Source organism: Triticum urartu, chromosome 1A (assembly GCF_056163025.1).
Source record: "Triticum urartu cultivar PI428250 chromosome 1A, HENAU_Tu73, whole genome shotgun sequence".
Taxonomy (NCBI): Eukaryota; Viridiplantae; Streptophyta; class Magnoliopsida; order Poales; family Poaceae; genus Triticum; species Triticum urartu.
Genome location: NC_141873.1, coordinates 506,234,373 through 506,254,416, shown reverse-complemented (window position 1 = coordinate 506,254,416; position 20,044 = coordinate 506,234,373). Strand labels below are relative to the sequence as shown.

Here is a 20,044-nt window from a genome sequence, read left to right as displayed (position 1 = left end):
AGCATCGCATCCCCAAACTTTCAGAAATGACAGCTTAGGTTTCTTACCAAACCACAATTCATATGGTGTCGTCTCAACGGATTTCGACGGAGCCCTATTTAAAGTGAATGCGGCAGTCTCTATAGCATAACCCCAAAATGATAGCGGTAGATCGGTAAGAGACATCATAGATCGCACCATATCTAACAGAGTGCGATTATGACGTTCGGACACACCATTACGCTGAGGTGTTCCAGGCGGCGTGAGTTGTGAAACTATTCCACATTTCCTTAAGTGCGTGCCAAATTCTTGACTCAAATATTCTCCCCCACGATTTGATCGTAAGAACTTGATTTTCCTGTCACGTTTATTCTCAACCTCATTCTGAAATTCCTTGAACTTTTCAAAGGTCTCAGACTTGTGTTTCATTAAGTAGACATACCCATATCTACTCAAGTCATCAGTGAGGGTGAGAACATAACGATAGCCTCCGCGAGCCTCAACACTCATTGGACCGCACACATCGGTATGTATGATTTCCAATAAGTTGGTTGCTCGCTCCATTGTTCCGGAGAACAGAGTCTTGGTCATTTTGCCCATGAGGCATGGTTCACACGTGTCAAATGATTCATAATCAAGAGACTCCAAAAGTCCATCTGCATGGAGTTTCTTCATGCGTTTGACACCAATATGACCAAGGCGGCAATGCCACAAGTATGTGGGACTATCATTATCAACCTTACACCTTTTGGCATTCATACTATGAATATGTGTAACATCACGTTCGAGATTAAATAAGAATAAACCATCGACCAGCGAGGCATGACCATAAAACATGTCTCTCATATAAATAGAACAACCATTATTCTCAGATTTAAATGAGTAGCTATCTCGCATTAAACGAGATCCAGATACAATGTTCATGCTCAAAGCTGGTACTAAATAACAATTATTGAGGTTTAAAACTAATCCCGTAGGTAAATGTAGAGGTAGCGTGCCGACGGCGATCACATCGACCTTGGAACCATTCCCAATGTGCATCGTCACCTCGTCCTTCGCCAGTCTCCGTTTATTCCACAGTTCCTGTTTTGAGTTACAAATATGAGCAACTGCACCGGTATCAAATACCCAGGAGCTACTACGAGCGCTGGTTAGGTACACATCAATAACATGTATCTCACATACACCTTTGGTATTGCCGGCCTTCTTATCCGCGAAGTACTTGGGGCAGTTCCGCTTCCAGTGACTGTTTCCCTTGCAATAAAAAGTAGTCACTCTCAGGCTTGGGTCCATTCTTTGGCTTCTTCCCTGTAGCTTGCTTACCGGGCGCAGCAACTCCCTTGCCGTCCTTCTTGAAGTTCTTTTTACCCTTGCCTTTCTTGAACTTAGTGGTTTTATTCACCATCAACACTTGATGTTCCTTTTTGATTTCCACCTCCGCTGATTTCAGTATTGAATATACCTCAAGAATGGTCTTTTCCATCCCGTGCATATTGAAGTTCATCACAAAGCTCTTGTAGCTAGGTGGGAGCGACTGAAGGATTCTTTCAATGACCGCATCATCCGGGAGATTAACTCCCAGCTGAGACAAGCGATTGTGCAACCCAGACATTTTGAGTATGTGCTTGCTGACGGAACTATTCTCATCCATCTTACAACTGTAGAACTTGTCGGAGACTTCATATCTCTCGACCCGGGCATGAGCTTGAAAAACCATTTTCATCTCTTGGAACATCTGATATGCTCCCTGTTGCTCAAAACGCTTTTGGAGCCCGGTTCTAAGCTGTAAAGCATGCCGCATTGAACCAGGGAGTAATCATCACTACGCGCCTGCCAAGCGTTCATAACGTCTTGCTCTGCTGGGAAAACACGTGCTTCACCTAGCGGTGCATCAAGGACATATGCTTTCCTGGCAGCTATGAGGATAATCCTCAGGTTACGGACCCAGTCTGTGTAGTTGCTGCCATCGTCTTTCAGCTTGGTTTTTTCTAGGAACGCATTGAAGTTGAGGGCAACATTAGCATGTGCCATTTGATCTACAAGACATATTGCAAAGATTTTAGACTATGTTCATGATAATTAAGTTCATCTAATCAAATTATTTAATGAACTCCCACTCAGATAGACATCCCTCTAGTCATCTAAGTGATACATGATCCGAGTCAACTAGGCCGTCTCCGATCATCACGTGAGACGGACTAGTCATCATCGGTGAACATTTTCATGTTGATCGTATCTTCTATACGACTCATGTTCGACCTTTCGGTCTTCCGTGTTCCGAGGCCATGTCTGTACATGCTAGGCTCGTCAAGTCAACCTAAGTGTATTGCGTGTGTAAATCTGGCTTACACCCGTTGTATGCGAACGTTAGAACCTATCACACCCGATCATCACGTGGTGCTTCGGAACAACGGACCTTAGCAAAGGTGCACATTTAGGGGGAACACTTTCTTAAAATTATTGTGAGGGATCATCTTATTTATGCTACCTTCGTTCCAAGCAAATAAGATGTAAAACATGATAAACATCACATGCAATCAAATAGTGACATGATATGGCCAATATTATTTTGCTCCTTTTGATCTCCATCTTCGGGGCGCCATGATCATCATCATCACCGGTATGACACCATGACCTCCTTCATCTCCATCATCGTGTCTTCATGAAGTTGTCTCGCCAACTATTACTTCTACTACCATGGCTAACGGTTAGCGATAAAGTAAAATAATTACATGACGTTTATGTTGACACGCAGGTCATAAATGAATTAAGACAACTCCTATGGCTCCTGCCGGTTGTCATACTCATCGACATGCAAGTCGTGATTCCTATTACAAGAACATGATCAATCTCATACATCACATATATCATTCATCACATCCTTTTGGCCATATCACATCACACGGCACATGCTGCAAAAACAAGTTAGACGTCCTCTAATTGTTGTTGCAAGTTTTACGTGGCTGCTATAGGTTTCTAGCAAGAACGTTTCTTACCTACGCCAAAACCACAACGTGATATGCCAATTTCTATTTACCCTTCATAAGGACCCTTTTCATCGAATCCGATCCGACTAAAGTGGGAGAGACAGACACCCGCTAGCCACCTTATGCAACTAGTGCATGTCAGTCAGTGGAACCAGTCTCACGTAAGCGTACGTGTAAGGTCGGTCCGGGCCGCTTCATCCCACGCCGCCGCCGAATCAAGATAAGACTAGTAACGGCAAGTAAATTGACAAAATCGACGGCCACAACAACTTGTGTTATACTCGTGCATAGAAACTACACATAGACCTAGCTCTGATACCACTGTTGGAGATCGTAGCACAAATTTAAAATTTTCTAGGCATCACCAAGATCAATCTATGGAGTCATCTAGCAACGAGAGGGAGAGGAGTGCATCTACATATCCTTGTAGATCGTGAGCGGAAGCGTTCAAGAGAACGGGGTTGAAGGAGTCGTACTCGACGTGATCCAAATCACCAAAGATCCTAGCGCCGAACGGACGGCACCTCCGCGTTCAACACACGTATGGAGCGGTGACGTCTCCCGTGCCTTGATCCAGCAAGGAGGAGGGAGAGGTTGAGGAAGAGAGCTCCAACAGCAGCACGACGGCGTGGTGGTGGTGAAGCGGCAGTACTCCGGCAGGGCTTCGCCAAGCTCTTAACGGAGGAGGAGAGGTGTTGGGGAGGGGAGGGGCTGCGCCTTGGATGTGGTGTGCATCCCTCCCCTTGCCCCTCTATTTATAGGGGAAGGAGGAAGGGGGCCAGCCCCCTCTAGATGAGATCTAGAGGGGGGCGGCGGCCAAGGGGGGGTGGCTTGACCCCCAAGCAAGGGGGCGCCCCCTCTAGGGTTCCCCCCCAAATCCTAGGCGCATGGGCCGAAGGGGGGATGCACCCAGCCCACTTGGGGCTGGTTCCCTTTCCTATACGGCCAATGAGGCCCTCCGAGAGAGGTGGCCCCTCCCGGTGAACCCCCGGAACCCCTCCGGTGGCCCCGGTACAATACCGATATGCCCCCGAACCTTTCCGGTGACCGTATGTGTAACGCCCCAGATGTAACTTTCCCAATTTGTACTCCAACTCTTGCCGTTTCCGGCGTTAGGTTATATTTATTTCTCGGGTTCGGGTCTTTGTCTCCGTGTGTTATTGTCTTTGTCATGCATCTCATATCATGTCATCATGTGCATTGCATTTGCATACGTGTTCATCTCATGTATTCGAGCATTTTCCCCGTTGTCCGTTTTGCATTCCGGCGCTTCGTTCTCCTCCGGTGGTCACGTCTAGCTTTCTTTCGAGTGTGGGGATTAAACATTTCCGTATTGGACCGAGACTTGCCAAGCGGCCTTGGTTTACTACCGGTAGACCGCCTATCAAGTTTCGTATCATTTGGACTTCGTTTGATACTCCAACGGTTAACCGAGGGACCGAAAAGGCCTCGTGTGTGTTGCAGCCCAACACCCCTCCAATTTGACCCAAAACCCACCAAACTCTGCTCCATGTCCTAGAGCGTTCGATCACGATCGCGTGGCCGAAAACCGCACCTCATTTGGACTCTCCTAGCTCCACTTATGCCTATAAATAGACCCCCCTTTCCAAATCTCGGATCTCTTCCCGAAACACTAGTCTAAAAAAAATGGATCCCCACGCCGGCCGGACACGTCTGATCCGACCGGACGCGTCCGCCGCCGCTCGCCCAGCCTCTCACCGCCTGACACGTGGCGCCTCCGTGCCCACTTCGTCGCCCGCCGCCGCCGGCCCGCGAGAGCCCGGGGCCGGCCCTCTTCTTCCCGACCGGGCCCGAGTCCCCGCCACCCGCGCCGCCTTCGTCTTCCCCGAGCCCGGCCGAGCCTCCGCCGCCCGGCAGCAACTCCGGCGACGCGCCCGAGCCGGCGACCTCGCCGACCGCGCCTCCGGCAGCCGCGCCGCCCCGCCTCGGCTTCCACGTCTCCGCCACCGCCCCCTCGTCGCCGGCCGTCGCCGCCACCGGCTAGATCCGGTGCCCCAAGTCCCCCCTCCGGTGACCTCGGCTTCCGATCTCCGGCGTGAACAGTGCCCCGCGGTCAACCTCGAAGTCCGTGCCCGCGAGATCCCTATCTGGATCTGAGATATTTTGAACCTCGGTTGACTCTCTCCCGAACCCTAATTTTTCGAGCATACTTTGACCAGTGATATCACCGCATCCGTAGTTCCGTTTTGGGCATATAGTATATCAAAATGTTCATCTCGACGAGTACATCATTTCATTCTATTGCATCATTTCATTTGAGCCCATCTTGATGCCCAAAATGCTGTTAGAAGGAGGCTTCGTGAGTTAATTATCAGATCTGCTAGTTCATCTTAGACTTTTGTCATTTTTGCCATGATTCTTGTGTGCATGCTATGCCTGTGAGTCCTTCATATGTTTTGTTAAGGATTTTGTCTTCTTTCCAGAGATGCAACGCATGCATTTTTAGGATCTGTGTGGTGACTTGTGCAAGCTTGCAAAGTGAGGCACCCGGGAAATCTGTTTTCAGAGACTTAGTTGTTTTCACTAAGTCTGGGATTATTTAGTTCATGATACCATATGTTCAGCTTGTTTCCTAGTGATCCGTGTCTCTTTTGAGGAGGATTAGTAAAGGAGTTTTGTTAATCATGTTATGCTCTATCCATCCATGTCTTTGTTTGCAATTATGCAGCAACCTAGCTTGAGTCAATCGAGCTCTACTTTTGCTTCGTTGTGAATCTGGGCAGATCGTCAACTCGTTTGCGATTTTGCCGATGTTATTGTAGTTGATCCGTGCATGATATGCAATTGTTCTTGCCATGTCTAGCTAGAATTTTGTGCCTTCTTAGTGGATGTATGCTTGCCTTGCCATGACTTGCACCGTGGTGAGTGCATCGAGCTCGTTTACGTGCCTTCGTGAGTTATATTTCAGCATGTCTCAGTTTTAGCTATGTTTTAGCTATGTTCGTGTGCCCGTTAGTATATTTTGTGAACCCTTTTGGCCCCATGTCACTTTGGGTCTTTTGTTAAGCTTGTTGAGTAGCTCCATGCCATGTTCTTACTTGTCTCAATCAGGTCATGTATCATGTTGTTTTGCTGCTCCGAAGAGGGCTTCGTGATCTGAAATTTCAGACAAGTGTTAATTTCACTAAGTCTGGAATCTGTTTTGCATTTGCGTTTTTGCCATGCTTGTTTGAACCTCATAATGGAAGAATTGGCCGTGACTCAGTGCTAGTCTTTTGTTAAGAATCTTGTTTGCATTTCTGCCATGTATTTTGTTGTCATGTTTGGTGGTTGTAGCATGTTCATTTCGTTGCATTTAGATGCCTACTTGCTGTAAATCGCAGACCGGTGTCATTCTTAAAACGCTTGCCATTTCCAAACCGTAACTCCGATTCCGATGATCTTTATATCGTTTTCAACCGATTTCATCTCATCTTTCCAGTGTCACCCTTGGAATTCCAAGTTGAGGCCAGCCTCATGCATTTCCTGTCATATCTTGCATTTTGCATCCCGCATCGCATCCCGCATAGCATATCATCATTTCATCATATTGCTTGTTCTTGCACGTGGTTGATTGTATCCTTGTTGCTTGTTTGTCTTGTTTGGGTAGAGCTGGGAGACGAGTTCGCTACCGAGGAGCCCGTTGAGTTTGCTTGTGAGGATCCAGTCAACTCTGACAACTATGCAGGCAAGATGATCATACCCTCGAAATCACTACTATCTTTGCTATGCTAGTTTGCTCGCTCTTGCTATGCCAATGCTATGATGCCTACCTTTTGCTTGTCAGGCTCCCAATTGTCATGTCAAACCTCTAACCCACCTTGTCCTAGCAAACCGTTGATTGGCTATGTTACCGCTTTGCTCAGCCCCTCTTATAGCGTTGCTAGTTGCAAGTGAAGATTGGAGACCGTTCCTTGTTAGAACATCATTTATTTACTTGTTGGGATATCATTACATTGCCATGTTATCTTAATGCATCTATATACTTGGTAAAGGGTGGAAGGCTCGGCCTCTCGCCTAGTGTTTTGTTCCACTCTTGCCGCACTAGTTTCCGTCAGATCGGTGTTATGTTCCCGGATTTTGCGTTTCTTACGCGGTTGGGTTATAATGGGAACCCCTTGATATTTCGCCTTGATTAAAGCTTGTCCAGCAATGCCCAACCTTGGTTTTACCATTTGCCACCTAGCCTTTTCTTTCCCTTGGGTTCTGCAGACTCAAGGGTCATCTTATTTTAACCCTCCCGGGCCAGTGCTCCTCTGAGTGTTGGTCCAAACCGTCAGCCGCCGGTGGCTACCAGGGGCAACTCTGGGCTGGCCTACCGAAAGTTTGGACAATCTGAGTGTGCCCTGAGAAAGAGATATGTGCAGCTCCTATCGGGATTTGTCGGCACATTCGGGCGGTGTTGCTGGTCTTGTTTTAACCTGTCGAAGTGTCTTGAGTTACCGAGATACCGAGTCTGATCGGAACGTCTTGGGAGGAGGTCTATTCCTTCGTTGACCGTGAGAGCTTGTCATGGGCTAAGTTGGGACTCCCCTGCAGGGATTGAACTTTCGAAAGCCGTGCCCGCGGTTATGGGCAGATGGGAATTTGTTAATGTCCGGTTGTAGATAACTTGAACCTTAATTATTTAAAATGAATCAACTGAGTGTGTTACCATGATGGCCCCTTCTCAGCGGGGTCCGGGAAGTGGACACGGTGTTGGAGTTATGCTTGCGCAGGTTGTTCCTCTAGATTCTCGCTCGTGCTTTGCCTCCTCTTCTCGCTCTCTTTTGCGAATAAGATAGCCACCATATATGCTAGTCTCTTGCTGCAGCTCCATTTATATTTGCCTTACCCCTTCCTATAAGCTTAAATAGTCTTGATCGTGAGGGTGCGAGATTGCTGAGTCCCCGTGGCTCACAGATACTATAATTCCAGATGCAGGTCCAGGTGATTCCGCTCTAGGTGACGAGTACGAGCTCAAGTGGGAGTTCGACGAGGACTCTCAGCGTTATTATGTTTCCTTTCCCGATGATCAGTAGTGGTGCCTAGTTGGGGTTCGATTCAGGGCCTTGTCGCATGTTGGGTTCGTTCCTATTTTGGCGCCGTAGTCGGGCCATGAGTGTTTGTCTGATGGATGTTATTTATGTACTCTGATGTGACGTGGCGAGTATAAGCCAACTATGTATCTCCCCCTTTTTATCACATATTACATGGGATGTTGTAATGATTGCCTGACTTGCGACATTGCTTTCAATGCGGTTATGTCTCTAAGTCGTGCCTCGACACGTGGGAGCTATAGCCGCATCGAGGGCGTTACAGTATGACAACATCCTATATATAAATCTTCACCTCCGGACCATTCGGGAACTCCTCGTGACGTCCGGGATCTCATCCGGGACTCCGAACAACATTCGGTAATCACATACAAGTCTTTCTAATAACCCTAGCGTCATCGAACCTTAAGTGTGTAGACCCTACGGGTTCGGGAACCATGCAGACATGACTGAGACAACTCTCCGGCCAATAACCAACAGCGGGATCTGGATACCCATGTTGGCTCCCACATATTCCACGATGATCTCATCGGATGAACCACGATGTCGAGGATTCAAGCAATCCCGTATACAATTCCCTTTGTCAATCGGTACGTTACTTGCCCGAGATTCGATCGTCGGTATCCCAATACCTCGTTCAATCTCGTTATCGGCAAGTCACTTTACTCGTTCCGTAACACATCATCCCGTGACCAAGCCTTAGTCACATTGAGCTTATTACGATGATGTCTTACCGAGTGGGCCCAGAGATACCTCTCCGTCATACGGAGTGACAAATCCCAGTCTCGATTCGCGCCAACCCAACAGACACTTTCGGAGATACCCGTAGTGCACCTTTATAGTCACCCAGTTACGTTGTGACGTTTGGCACACCCAAAGTATTCCTATAGTATCCGGGAGTTGCACAATCTCATGGTCTAAGGAAAAGATACTTGACATAAGAAAAGCTTTAGCAGACGAACTACACGATCTTGAGCTATGCTTAGGATTGGGTCTTGTCCATCACATCATTCTCCTAATGATGTGATCCCGTTATCAATGACATCCAATGTCCATGGTCAGGAAACCGTAACCATCTATTGATCAACTAGCTAGTCAACTAGAGGCTCACTAGGGACAAGTTGTGGTCTATGTATTCACACATGTATTACGATTTCCGAATAACACAATTATAGTATGAACAATAGACAATCATCATGAACAAGGAAATATAATAATAACCATTTTATTATTGCCTCTAGGGCATATTTCAACACCGGGGGTGCATCGACATATGATGCAGGCAGTAGGATGGATGGTGGAGGAGCATGTCGTGGCATCGTAGTCTGATCGGTGTGGTCTTGTGCATGACAGAAACATGCACTGTGGCCGAATCGGAGGAAACTCATGCACCAGAAAGGGTCCCAACACTGGCGAGCACGATGACCCTTGGAAAGGCACCGAAAGGAACGGTCTCTCGGCCATGCCGGTGAAGCTGGCCATGCGATGGACGCGGAACCACAGAAGGGCATGAGAGGCGGGGAACAGTGTCCCGTTACAAGGTGCCAGCCATACAGAAGATCACTAGAAGGTGTGGGCTCACCGCACACAGGAACAACAGGTGTTGCATCCCGAACGAAGCCACCACGCTAATCACCCCAACCTGGATGCGAGGGAGGCACGTCGTCCGATGCAACGAAGCCACGCGGGGAAGCGACACCCGGGAAGCAATGGCCGGCGCTAGAGGGGCCAATAGCTCGCCGGGAGTAGAGAGCGTTGGGGTTGTGGCAGCAGCATCCAGCTCCCCTTGAACCGGATGTAGGGGACAAGCGTTGGTAGGCACTGGAGCGGCCTTCGTCGCGGTCTTTTTGTAGATGGCAGGCACGATCCAGACGACGAACAACGGCCTAGTCAGCCTTGCCGGAGGCCAAGGCAGTTGCTTCCAGCATGGCAGGGGTGGAAGCCGGGGATGCGACCGACGCTGTCGAAGATCCCACCATGGGAGCCTGTTGCGGAGCTCCACAACAACCACTCGTGGATTCCAAGGACAATCCACCGGATCCGAGCATGTGCACGCTAGCCGTCACCGGATTTAGGCCACAACAAGCAATGGATGTTCCCCCTCGCGGCGACTCTAGAACCACCTCCATGTGGCCCTCCACCATACAGCCCCCACGATGCGGTGGGCAAGACATCGAAGGGAGGGGCTGGGACTGGCAAGGCCAAGGCTGGGGGAAGGGTCGCATCGATGTGGGGCACCACCGTGGATGTCGAGGGGGGTCACTGGAGCTAGGCCAAGACCCACACCCAGCACAGACAGATCACGTGTCGCCGCAGCCGACGGGGGCCGGGAGCTTGGGCGAGGATCCATGTCACAGGGAAGACGGGGGCACGGCAAAGCAGGGCTCCGGGGGGAGACGAGGGAGGGCGCGGAGGGGGCCCAGGATCCGGCAAAGGGTAGTGCAGGGCCGGCCGGAGCAGGGAGATGGAGTGTGCACCGCCGCGCGGACTCACCCTTCGCGAGAGTAGTCACGAGAGGGCATGCCCAGGAAATTATATGCACACAATTCCAATATGCATGATGAGTGATACATGACGAAGAACACTTGTCAACACCCTGTAGTAGGATCGAAGTATTTGTATAATGTTTGTAATTTGATTGTAATAAATGTTTGTCTGTATTGTCCACATTAGGTGAATTTTATTGTCATTGTCTGAAGTGCATTCCGCCTGATCAATGTACATGCAAGAACAACCATTTGCTCTGATTTACCGACTTCTAAACAGTGTATGCATTATGTAACCCAGACTGGTAATGTTTGTTTTGTCGACAAAAGAAATCTACTGAAAATTTCATGGCCTGATTGTTATCCATAAGCTACAAACCCTGACAAACTTACAACATTTCATTTATCTTAATCATTTGAGGGATGGCATAAATGAAACTATGTTATATAGGAGTGCAAAAACTTCATTTCATTTGACAGATAATAGAATTTCTTCTTTCAACACGTACATCAACGAGGGTGTTGATGACTTGAGTGATGAATGGTCATGGTCGTGCTTTTGGAGTAAGAGTTGAACAAGAGGGTGTGCAGTTTGAATGTAAATGACGAGTATGGAGAGACCAAGGTCATTTGTAATTAGGTGTGGCTAATGCAAGAAGACTCGCGAGCTCTTCATGGTGAGACTCTCGTTGGAGGAGAGGCTACAGCCGGGGAGAGAGGGACCAGCAGGGACCGAGAGTTGGCCTCCTACAGCGCGCGCGGGGGAGGGTGGGCTGGTGGCTTAGGCTGGGCTTGTTGGGTGACGACGGCAGCACCTCCAGAGTTGCTCGGGAGCGACCCTGGAGGCAGCTATGTCTCGTACACAGTCAATCTTTGGTGGATATGTTGTTCATGTATTTCCCGGTTTACTAACATGCAACATGCAACATGAATTGCCTAGGCACCGGGGCAATCTCATGGAAAAAGTTGATCTCACTCCCGTGCGACTCCAGTGAGTCACACCAGGGCCTCCACCGGTTCCTCCTCTCCCCTCACCACCACTGGATGGCGTCGACGAGCAAAGTCTAGTTGGTGCCAGCGATGGTGAGGCCATCGAAAGGCATGAAGTAATGTATAGTTCTGGTGGACTCGAAGCTCAGTGGCGGGTCGTGTACTCCCCCCTCAGTGGTGGCCTCTGGCAGGCTGGCCGCTCTTGTGTGTCTTGTTGCCTATGGTTGTCTTCACTGTCGCGAGCTGCTCAACCTCCTGCGCCCCCTCGCCTAGAGCCAACGACGCGACAACGAAGCTTTCCTGCTTCTCACTGGCCGGGGCATGCAGCGGCTGGATTGTCAACTTCGGCTCCTTCATGCATGCAGTCCATGGATGGCAAGAGGGCTACAGTCATCAACCTTAGGCCATAGGCCCCTCCTGCTAGTTCACCTAATCAGAACAGGGCATGTCGGCGAGTCGGCGTGGTTGTGAGATTTAGGGGGCTTGATGGTGGTGATGCGGATCTGATCGGACAGGTGGTGGTGGTTGCAGACTGTACTGCAGCGACCTCCTGCGGCTCCACGACAGCGGTTGGCACTGAAAGATCTTCAGGAGGTTCATTTCTCCAGATCCGGTGGTTGACTTCGGCGATGAGATGCAAACTACAGATGACGGCTTAACGTGGAGGGATGGTTGTGCAGTGGTGGAGGTCGCATATCACATTTAGTTGATGTGATCCTCGAAAGTAGTGATGACAACACAAGTGATTGTGATGGTGGTGCTACTCATGCACCCGGTCTCGAGCTCCCGGGTGAAAGCCAGGTCTGAACTGAGTTGGTTATACCTGACAATGACGATTTTTTTTACGTTGTTATCTTGTTGAAGGCATTGCTCGGAGATGCTCAGACTATTTCTTCAGGCTGAAAGCATAGATTCTGGCCTTGGTCGTTGGATCCGGTGACGACGGCGCTTGAGCGTCACTCCCTTCCTGAAGGTGTTGCTGTTGAAGAACCTCGTTGTCCATTTGGTTTTATAAGGTGGTTGGTGCGGATATGGTCATTGATGTAGTTTGCCAATCGTAGATCTGATCGTTTTAGGGCTATTTTCTTTTTTCCTCGCCTACAGATAACATAGCTTTGGTCTTGTATGATTTTCCTAGTTGTTGGCGTGTTTTTGATTGTGTGTTGATGTTGATTATGTGCATCCTAACTATGAAGAGGCTAGGTGTGTGCTCAATGTGTTTTCTATTCTTTTGATGCTTCAGTTTGAGCCAATAAAATTCACCTTTGTAGAAAAAAAAAGCATGACGGAAATAAATTTGTTTCTTTCCATCTTGTTTTCTTATATCCACAATTGTACATACAATAATCTGAGTATCTTACATCTTAAAGTAGTAACATTTATTATGAAAACTGAACACAATCCATCTAGCCAAACTGTATCGACGGGCGCGTTATGCCGCCACACGGGATATGCTAGTATTACCATAGCTCCGACAAGGATAATGGCATATATATCACCCCCATTTGGTGATAACAAATTGTTTCTCCCTCGTACTAGCATTCCGATTAAAATTTTACACAAGTTGCGCAGAATGATTGGCGAAGAATCTGCAGGGAAATTCGAATAGTGTGTTGACATTTCAGTTCAGAGCACGTACTACACGTTATTGCTGGAGCCTGGAACGTGCTCTAGTACTACATAAAACCTGTCCGATCGGATCAAGTCTCTCTAACCCTTCGTAGAAAAATACCCATTCGATCTTGTTCATTTCTCCTGAATCTTTAGAGCAATTTGTAACTACGGTTCTCAATTCCTATATATAAAACCCAATGATTAAGAAACATAGTAGCAACTTAAAAATCAAGATAAATTCAGTGATGTTGTTTTCTTATGGGTCAAACCATATCATCCACGGGACTGAGCACTTCGCTTCACACTAAGGCCTTGTACAATGAAAGATGCTTAGAGAGGTGCTTGCAAAAATAAATTGAGTTTTTCTGAAGCATGGTGCTTATTTCTACAGAAGAGACGCTTAATTAAATGTCTATCCTGTACAAATAAATACCGATGCTTAAAAAAAGCCTGATTTATTTCTATAAGCATCTTTCCTAAGCACCTTCCATTATATAAAGCCTAATGAAGCCGGACGCCGTCAGAAGTCAGAACTTGTGGACCGCTTGCCACCGCGCGGGCGCCAGCGGCACCACATTGCAATGCATGTACTACATCATTTTTTATTTTTGCACTATCTGTGCGGTTGGCCACACACACGCAGATAATGACATATAATAACACGTCTTTGACTGTGGTGGAGCCGCTGTAGCCGCCGATCGACATGTGCTGTTGACGCTTTCCCGCCTCTCCTTCTTCCTTGGCCTCAAGGTCCAATACAATCTGCTGCTGACGCATTCCTGCCTTCTTCCTCATCCTCCATGTACATATGGTCCAAGGCCGCGATGCCTTATCGCACCAAACCAAACGGAAGAGAAAGGGAAGACGACTGGACGAGAGAGAGGCCATGGCCATGAGACTAAGAGGCAACGCGAGGCTGGTCTGCGCACTGCTGCTGGTGCTGCTCTGCGTGGCCTCGCAGTTCCAAGGAGGGGCGTCCCGAGGCGGAGGTGGAGGCCGTGGTGGAAGGATAGGGGGCGGAGGCAGCAGCGATGGAGGAAGCACTGGCGGGGGAGGCACTGCCGTGCCAGGGGCTGGCGGCGGTGGTGGAGGCAGTTACATGCGAGGGGCTGGCGGTAGTTACGTGCCAACAAGGGGCTACGGCGGCCGGAACACGACTGCGACGGGGTCGGACGGACGCCGCGCCGCGGGCGAGCCGCGTGGCCGCGTCGTCTGGTTCTCCGCTGCTGCCGCGGCGCTGGTGGCCCTGAGCATACTTACGCAAGCATGATCGATCGCTGGCGACGAGTGAAATACGGAATTTGTAAATTTGTATAATTTAGAACGTGGCTGGATTCATGTCAGATGTTTATTTATTTATTAATACAGGCTTGTAAATAGTTCACAGAGCCACATCCCCCAGTGGTGGAAAATCGGAACATAGTCTTCACGGAGCAGAATTTCGGGCCTCCTTTGTTTTATAGGATTTTTGTAGGAATTCTATAGAATAGAATTTGCAAAGAAAAAATTTCTTTGAAGCCCTTTGATTTGTAGGAATGGATTCATATTCCTATGTAGGATAGAAATCAATCCTTCACGTTTTAGAGGAAAAAAAACACTAGCCTAGACTCAATGGAAAAAATCCTATCCTATACACCAAATGACATCTCTTCCTCTATAGGAATTGAGATGCATGTCATCTCACTTTCTATGGTTTTTCTATTCCTATAAAAAATTTATCCTATGAACCAAAGGGAGCCGATTTTGTTCCTTTGAGATTTTTGGAATTTGTGACAACTAATTTGTGCTAAGTGGTTCCATGCTTCTGAAAAATTACACGGTTACATACGACCCATAACCGAAAGAAGTCCAACAAACTGTTTATCAATAACTGAAGAGTACTTTCATGTTTCAACCTATGATGGTCATGAACTGAATCACAATAAAAATGCTTTAAGTTGGTTACCAAACTCCATAATGGGGGATTACACAATTCAACAATTGGGAATCAATCTGAAGGAATTTAAAAGGTCTGTCATTCACAACCATTCATCAAGGATTCTTTGAAAAGTAAATGATTATGATTTTTTTTCTTTTTTTGAAATCGATTTTGAAGGCTCATGAAGTCTCTAACAGGTTTCTTTGCCAGGTTCCGCCACTGGTAAAAAGTTGGACAAAAGAGAGGGTTGAAAGATGTCATTTTCAAAGTTGACATAAGTTAATTGCACAAAACCACCATATTCAACACTAGGTTTACAGGAATTACATTCCTACGCTTTCATGGCAAAAGACACCTTGTCTACGGTAAACTTTTTGCAGGAATCGGTAGCTTAGGGCATTTTTATGAATTTTCTGATATATAGGTCCTGCTTTTTTATGACGGTGCATAACATTTCGGTGAGATGGCGTTAGAGGAGGTGTAGAAACGGGAGAAGCAAAAACAGACCCACGCTATGGCCCTTTTTGATAAAATCCTTCCCTAGGAAGGCATCAAGAGCATAGCAGCGGCGCCAACGCTATCTCCTGGCATGCACAGCGCTGACGCGCTGGCCTCATGAGAAAACCTTCTTCAGGAGCCGCTACACCTCCACTACCTCAAAGCACATGTCGTTAAGTGCCTTGCTACGGCACCTGCCTTGCCGCCGCTTGCCACACACTTATCATTGTCATGGAGGTAGTGCAGACCCCGCGCCACGTCGAGCGCAACTCCTAGACAGTCAGGCAACACTGGTGCGTAGGAGGCGCCGCCCTTAGAAAGCAGGTCTGTCACAAAGCCTTTTATCATTAACTCGTGGATGAGGAGGCGATTCGCACCCTCGTGGAAGAAGTCGACGAGGCGAACCAGGTTACAGTGGCTCGTCCACCCGATGACGCACACTCTCTTTAGAACTTCGGCTTGCCGTCCTCCACAATATTCTCCAGCCACTTGCAATAACCTTCTTGCCGTTGTGCAGCACCCCTTTGAACATTGTGCCTAACGTGCCACGGGCCAACGGGTCTCGAAAGCAGTGCATCATGCCCTCCAGTTCCTGGTAGGTGTACGATGTCACGGGCATGGTCTCGTCCACCAAGCACTGATCGGCCTCGGTGTCATCATTGATTACTGCCACTTGCACAGGGCTTGCACTACCTCCACGACAGCAAGGCATACAGACCCTCAAATTCTCCTTCCCCAACTGGACCATGGTAGCAGTGGCTCCGACGACCTGCATAGAGTCGCGTTTTCAGGTCCACGATGAGTGCAGCTTGATGGAGGTGGCGGTGAATCCCATCGCTGGGAAGGGAAACAGCATGGGGGCTGATTGTGTTTTTTTTTGTTTGGAGGGTTTCTATGTAAAATTAGTTGTCCGGCCCATCCTAACGATCGCTTAATTTGAGACGGTACTTGGTCTGGCTTGCGCCTTAAGGCCTTATACAATGAGAGGTGCTTAGGGGAGGTGCTTAGAGAAATAAACCAGACTTTCTTTAAGCATCGATACTTATTTGTACAGGGTAGACGCTTAACTAAGCGTCTTTTTTGTAGAAATAGGCACCGGTGCTTCAGAAAATCTCGGTTTATTTTTCTAAGCACCCCTCTAAGCATCTCCCATTATACAAGGCCTAAGCGCGATGTATATGAGCTCCAGGGCCAAGTTGGGGTCAAGTGTCCAGAACGCAGACCAGAATGTCAGACGACATGCCGACCATCATGCGCCCAAGTCATGCACAACTCACAATAATCACACTGGTGGATGTATTGCTCGGGGAAAATTGGAGATCTAAAGGGCGTCAACTTTTTTCTTTTCAGGAGATCTTCTTTTTGAGATCTAAAGGGCGTCAACTAGTGGAAGCTATGCCTGGTGCGAGAGGTTTCTTGTTTTCCTATTTGATTTTTAGTTTGTTTTTATCCAAAAGGAAAACCTGGTTTTATTATGAACCTAAATATTTGAACACCTATTAAAAATAAAAATAAAATTAGAAATTGTTCAGTCTGTGTTTTACGATAGTTTGGCGTATATTAATAAAATGTCCATCGTGTGTTGAAAAATGTTCAGTGTGTGGGTGTGTTTAAATTTTTTAAAATTTAAATAATTTTTCACTATAAAAAAATTCACCTTGCATAACTAAATGCTCAATGTATTTTATGAAAAAGCGTTTAGTGCGTATAAAAATAAATTTATTGTATATTACAGAAGTGTTCATGGTGTATTAAAAAGTTCTTCAATGTGTATTAAAACTAGCTATAAAAGGAACAAGATAAAGATAATAGAAAACCTGGAAAAACCCAAAATCACATAAAACCATGAAAAAGCCTCTGAAAGAATAATACAGTAAAATAAAACAAACAAAGAAGACACATGAATGATATTTTTAGATAAACACAGGAATGATCAAAAGGAAAAGCTAACAAACGAACGCACCACGCGTAGGCTAGCTCGGCCGACACCTTGATCGGTTGTGAGCGAGCCTTGCGGGCGTCCACTAGGCCCAATCCTATTTAGTGCCTTCTGCTACGTGCCTGTTTTAAGAGTCAGCCTATTTTATTTTTGTGCACTCAGCAGGAGTTTTACTTTTTCCTTTCCCTGCCGTTTATTTTTTCAAGAATTATAGAACTTTTCCATATTCTTCAAAATTTGAAAGTAGCGAATTGTTTTTAAATTCGTAAAGTTTTCCCGAAATTTGCAAACCTTATTCATATTCATGAACTTTTTTCAAGTTTTTTAAATTTTCTGAATTCATGAAATATTTTTCAAATCCGCTAACATTCCGAAATTTTGTGATTTTTTTCAATTTCACAAACTTTTTTCGTCTTCACTATTTTTTCAAGCTTGTAATTTTATTGAATCTAAAATTCATGAAAGTTTTGAATTCTCAAATGTTTTTAATTCTTGAAGATTATTTTCAAATTCTTTAAGATTTTCCAAAAGCATGAATTTTTTTGAATTTCATGAACAATTTTTTTCAAACTCACGACCTTTTCTCAAATTTGTGATTTTTTCTGAGTTCGTTAAATTTTATAATATCAACGTTCATCGTAGTCAACGTTCTGCACGGTCAACGATCAATGTGCTAAACGTCACGGTCATTTTCCCTCTTTCTGAAAAAAAAAACGAGCCAACGAGAGGCTGCGAGCGAATGGGCCGCGGCCCACAGGCACGCGCGCCAGCACGCGCAAGTAGCGCTTAAGGGCTTAAGGCGATTGAGGGGGCCGACGACTAGGATTCACCGGAAAATTTGTAAATCAAGCAGCGCGTATTATTATCGCTGTACGCGTGGATCGAGTCCGGGCTAGGGTAGGAGCGAACATAGCACGAACAGGCCAAGCCCCAATCCGCGAAGAAGTAGGGGTCGCAGTTTCCCGCCACCTTCCCGCCCGGCCCTCTCACGGTCTCACCTCCTTCATATAAGGCGCAGCCACCGTGCCGGCCGGAAGCGCAGACATCGACAGCGAGAGGAGGGGCCTCGATCCACATCTGCACAACGACAGCGAGGGATCGGCCGTACGTACGTCCGTGTAGCCAGAGACAGGAGACCGCCATGAGAGGGAACCAGGCGAGGCGGCTCTGCGCCCTGCTGCTGGTGCTGCTCTGCCTGGCCGGGCATATCCATGGCGCGTACTGCCGCGGAGGAGGCGGTGGTGTAGGCCACGGCGGCGGTGGCGGCGGCGGCGGCGGGAGAGGTGGAGGAGGTTACGGGAGAAGAGGTGGGTCCGGATGGAGTGGCGGCGGCGGGGGGACAATGTGGCCGTGGTCGCACCGACACAGCGCAGCGGCTGAACCGCGCGTCGCCTGGAGGGTTTCGGGCGCCGCCACCCTCGCGGCCGCGGCGCTCGTATGGTGGCTCTGAGAGTACCTACTTCCGCAAGCTAATCTGGGGAGACTATTGACTTGCAGAATTTCTCGTCTCTGGTGGCTCCGCTCCGCTGCTGTCAATTGTACTAGTTTAGTAGTAGTATAGATCGGACGATGTAATCCAATTATCACGAGTAATCTCTAGTAGATCACTGGATATGCATGTTTAAGGAATAGCAGAGTACCAGAGTATATCTGGTTTATTTCTTGTGAAGTTAATCAAGTAACCGGTGCTGAATACTACTACTCTGTCTCATAATGTAAGACGTGTTTTTGACACTAAGACGGAGTAGTTTTGAAGTATCTTGTTGATTTGTTTGTGTCATGCATGCAAGAAACTAAAAAAGAAAAGATACAATCCTGAGCGGTTCAGAATTCAGAGGAGCGCACCTAGGTTTTATAGAAGTACAAAAATCTTAAGCTCGGAATTCATGTTCTATAGCTCGGAAATGTGTATTGCTCCTACTTGACTCTTCGGTGGGCGAGCAGAATCGGGTTCGTGGTTGATTACAACTACTTCTATAGGTCTGTATGTATACATGAGACAAATCATCTAAAGCCTGTATGTAGATTGTAGCCGATCATCAAGTGGACACGGATTTTGAGGACATGCGGCCACGCGTCCACGAGCGCGTCGTGATCGGTAGCTAATAGAGCCTCTCGCCCCCCACGCGCAATATTGCAGTGTTAATTACTCACGAAATGGGAATACACCTGCTATACCCTAGCTCGAGTGGGCCATCACGGGGGCTGGCGTCATCTGCTCCGCTGCAGTGCGTGTTCTTTTTTTTCGCGAATACGCAAAGTTTGCGCATCTTTTCATTGATAGAAGAAGTTGAAATGTGAACATAGGGGGAGGGGTACATCGCATGACAGAACCAAACATGGCGTACACATGGTGTCCGGAGCAGAAAGACATGGATTGCTCGGCCCAAACAGAAGCTACAAAAAAGCGCTAAACTACCCCATCCAAGCGAAACAGCCCTAACCAAGATGATGTCCTAAAACTCAGAATCCAGTGCCAAACACGCCACGAGCAAGCAAGACGACGCCTTCATGAAGGAGAACGAGGTCATGACGTCGTCGTCGTCCGGTCCAAGGAACTGGAACTGGGGTTTCCCCCGGAGCTCGAGCAGGGGAAC

The 20,044-nt window shown here is 47.6% G+C and overlaps 1 protein-coding gene across 1 annotated transcript; it reads left to right on the top strand.

The window, feature by feature from the left end:
- Positions 1 to 13,358: 13,358 nt before the first annotated feature.
- Positions 13,359 to 14,525, top strand: LOC125536779 (uncharacterized). Its single transcript, XM_048700051.2, has one exon. The coding sequence runs from the start codon at positions 13,901 to 13,903 to the stop codon at positions 14,360 to 14,362; it is 462 nt and encodes a 153-aa protein (XP_048556008.1). The 5' UTR covers positions 13,359 to 13,900; the 3' UTR covers positions 14,363 to 14,525.
- Positions 14,526 to 20,044: the final 5,519 nt, after the last annotated feature.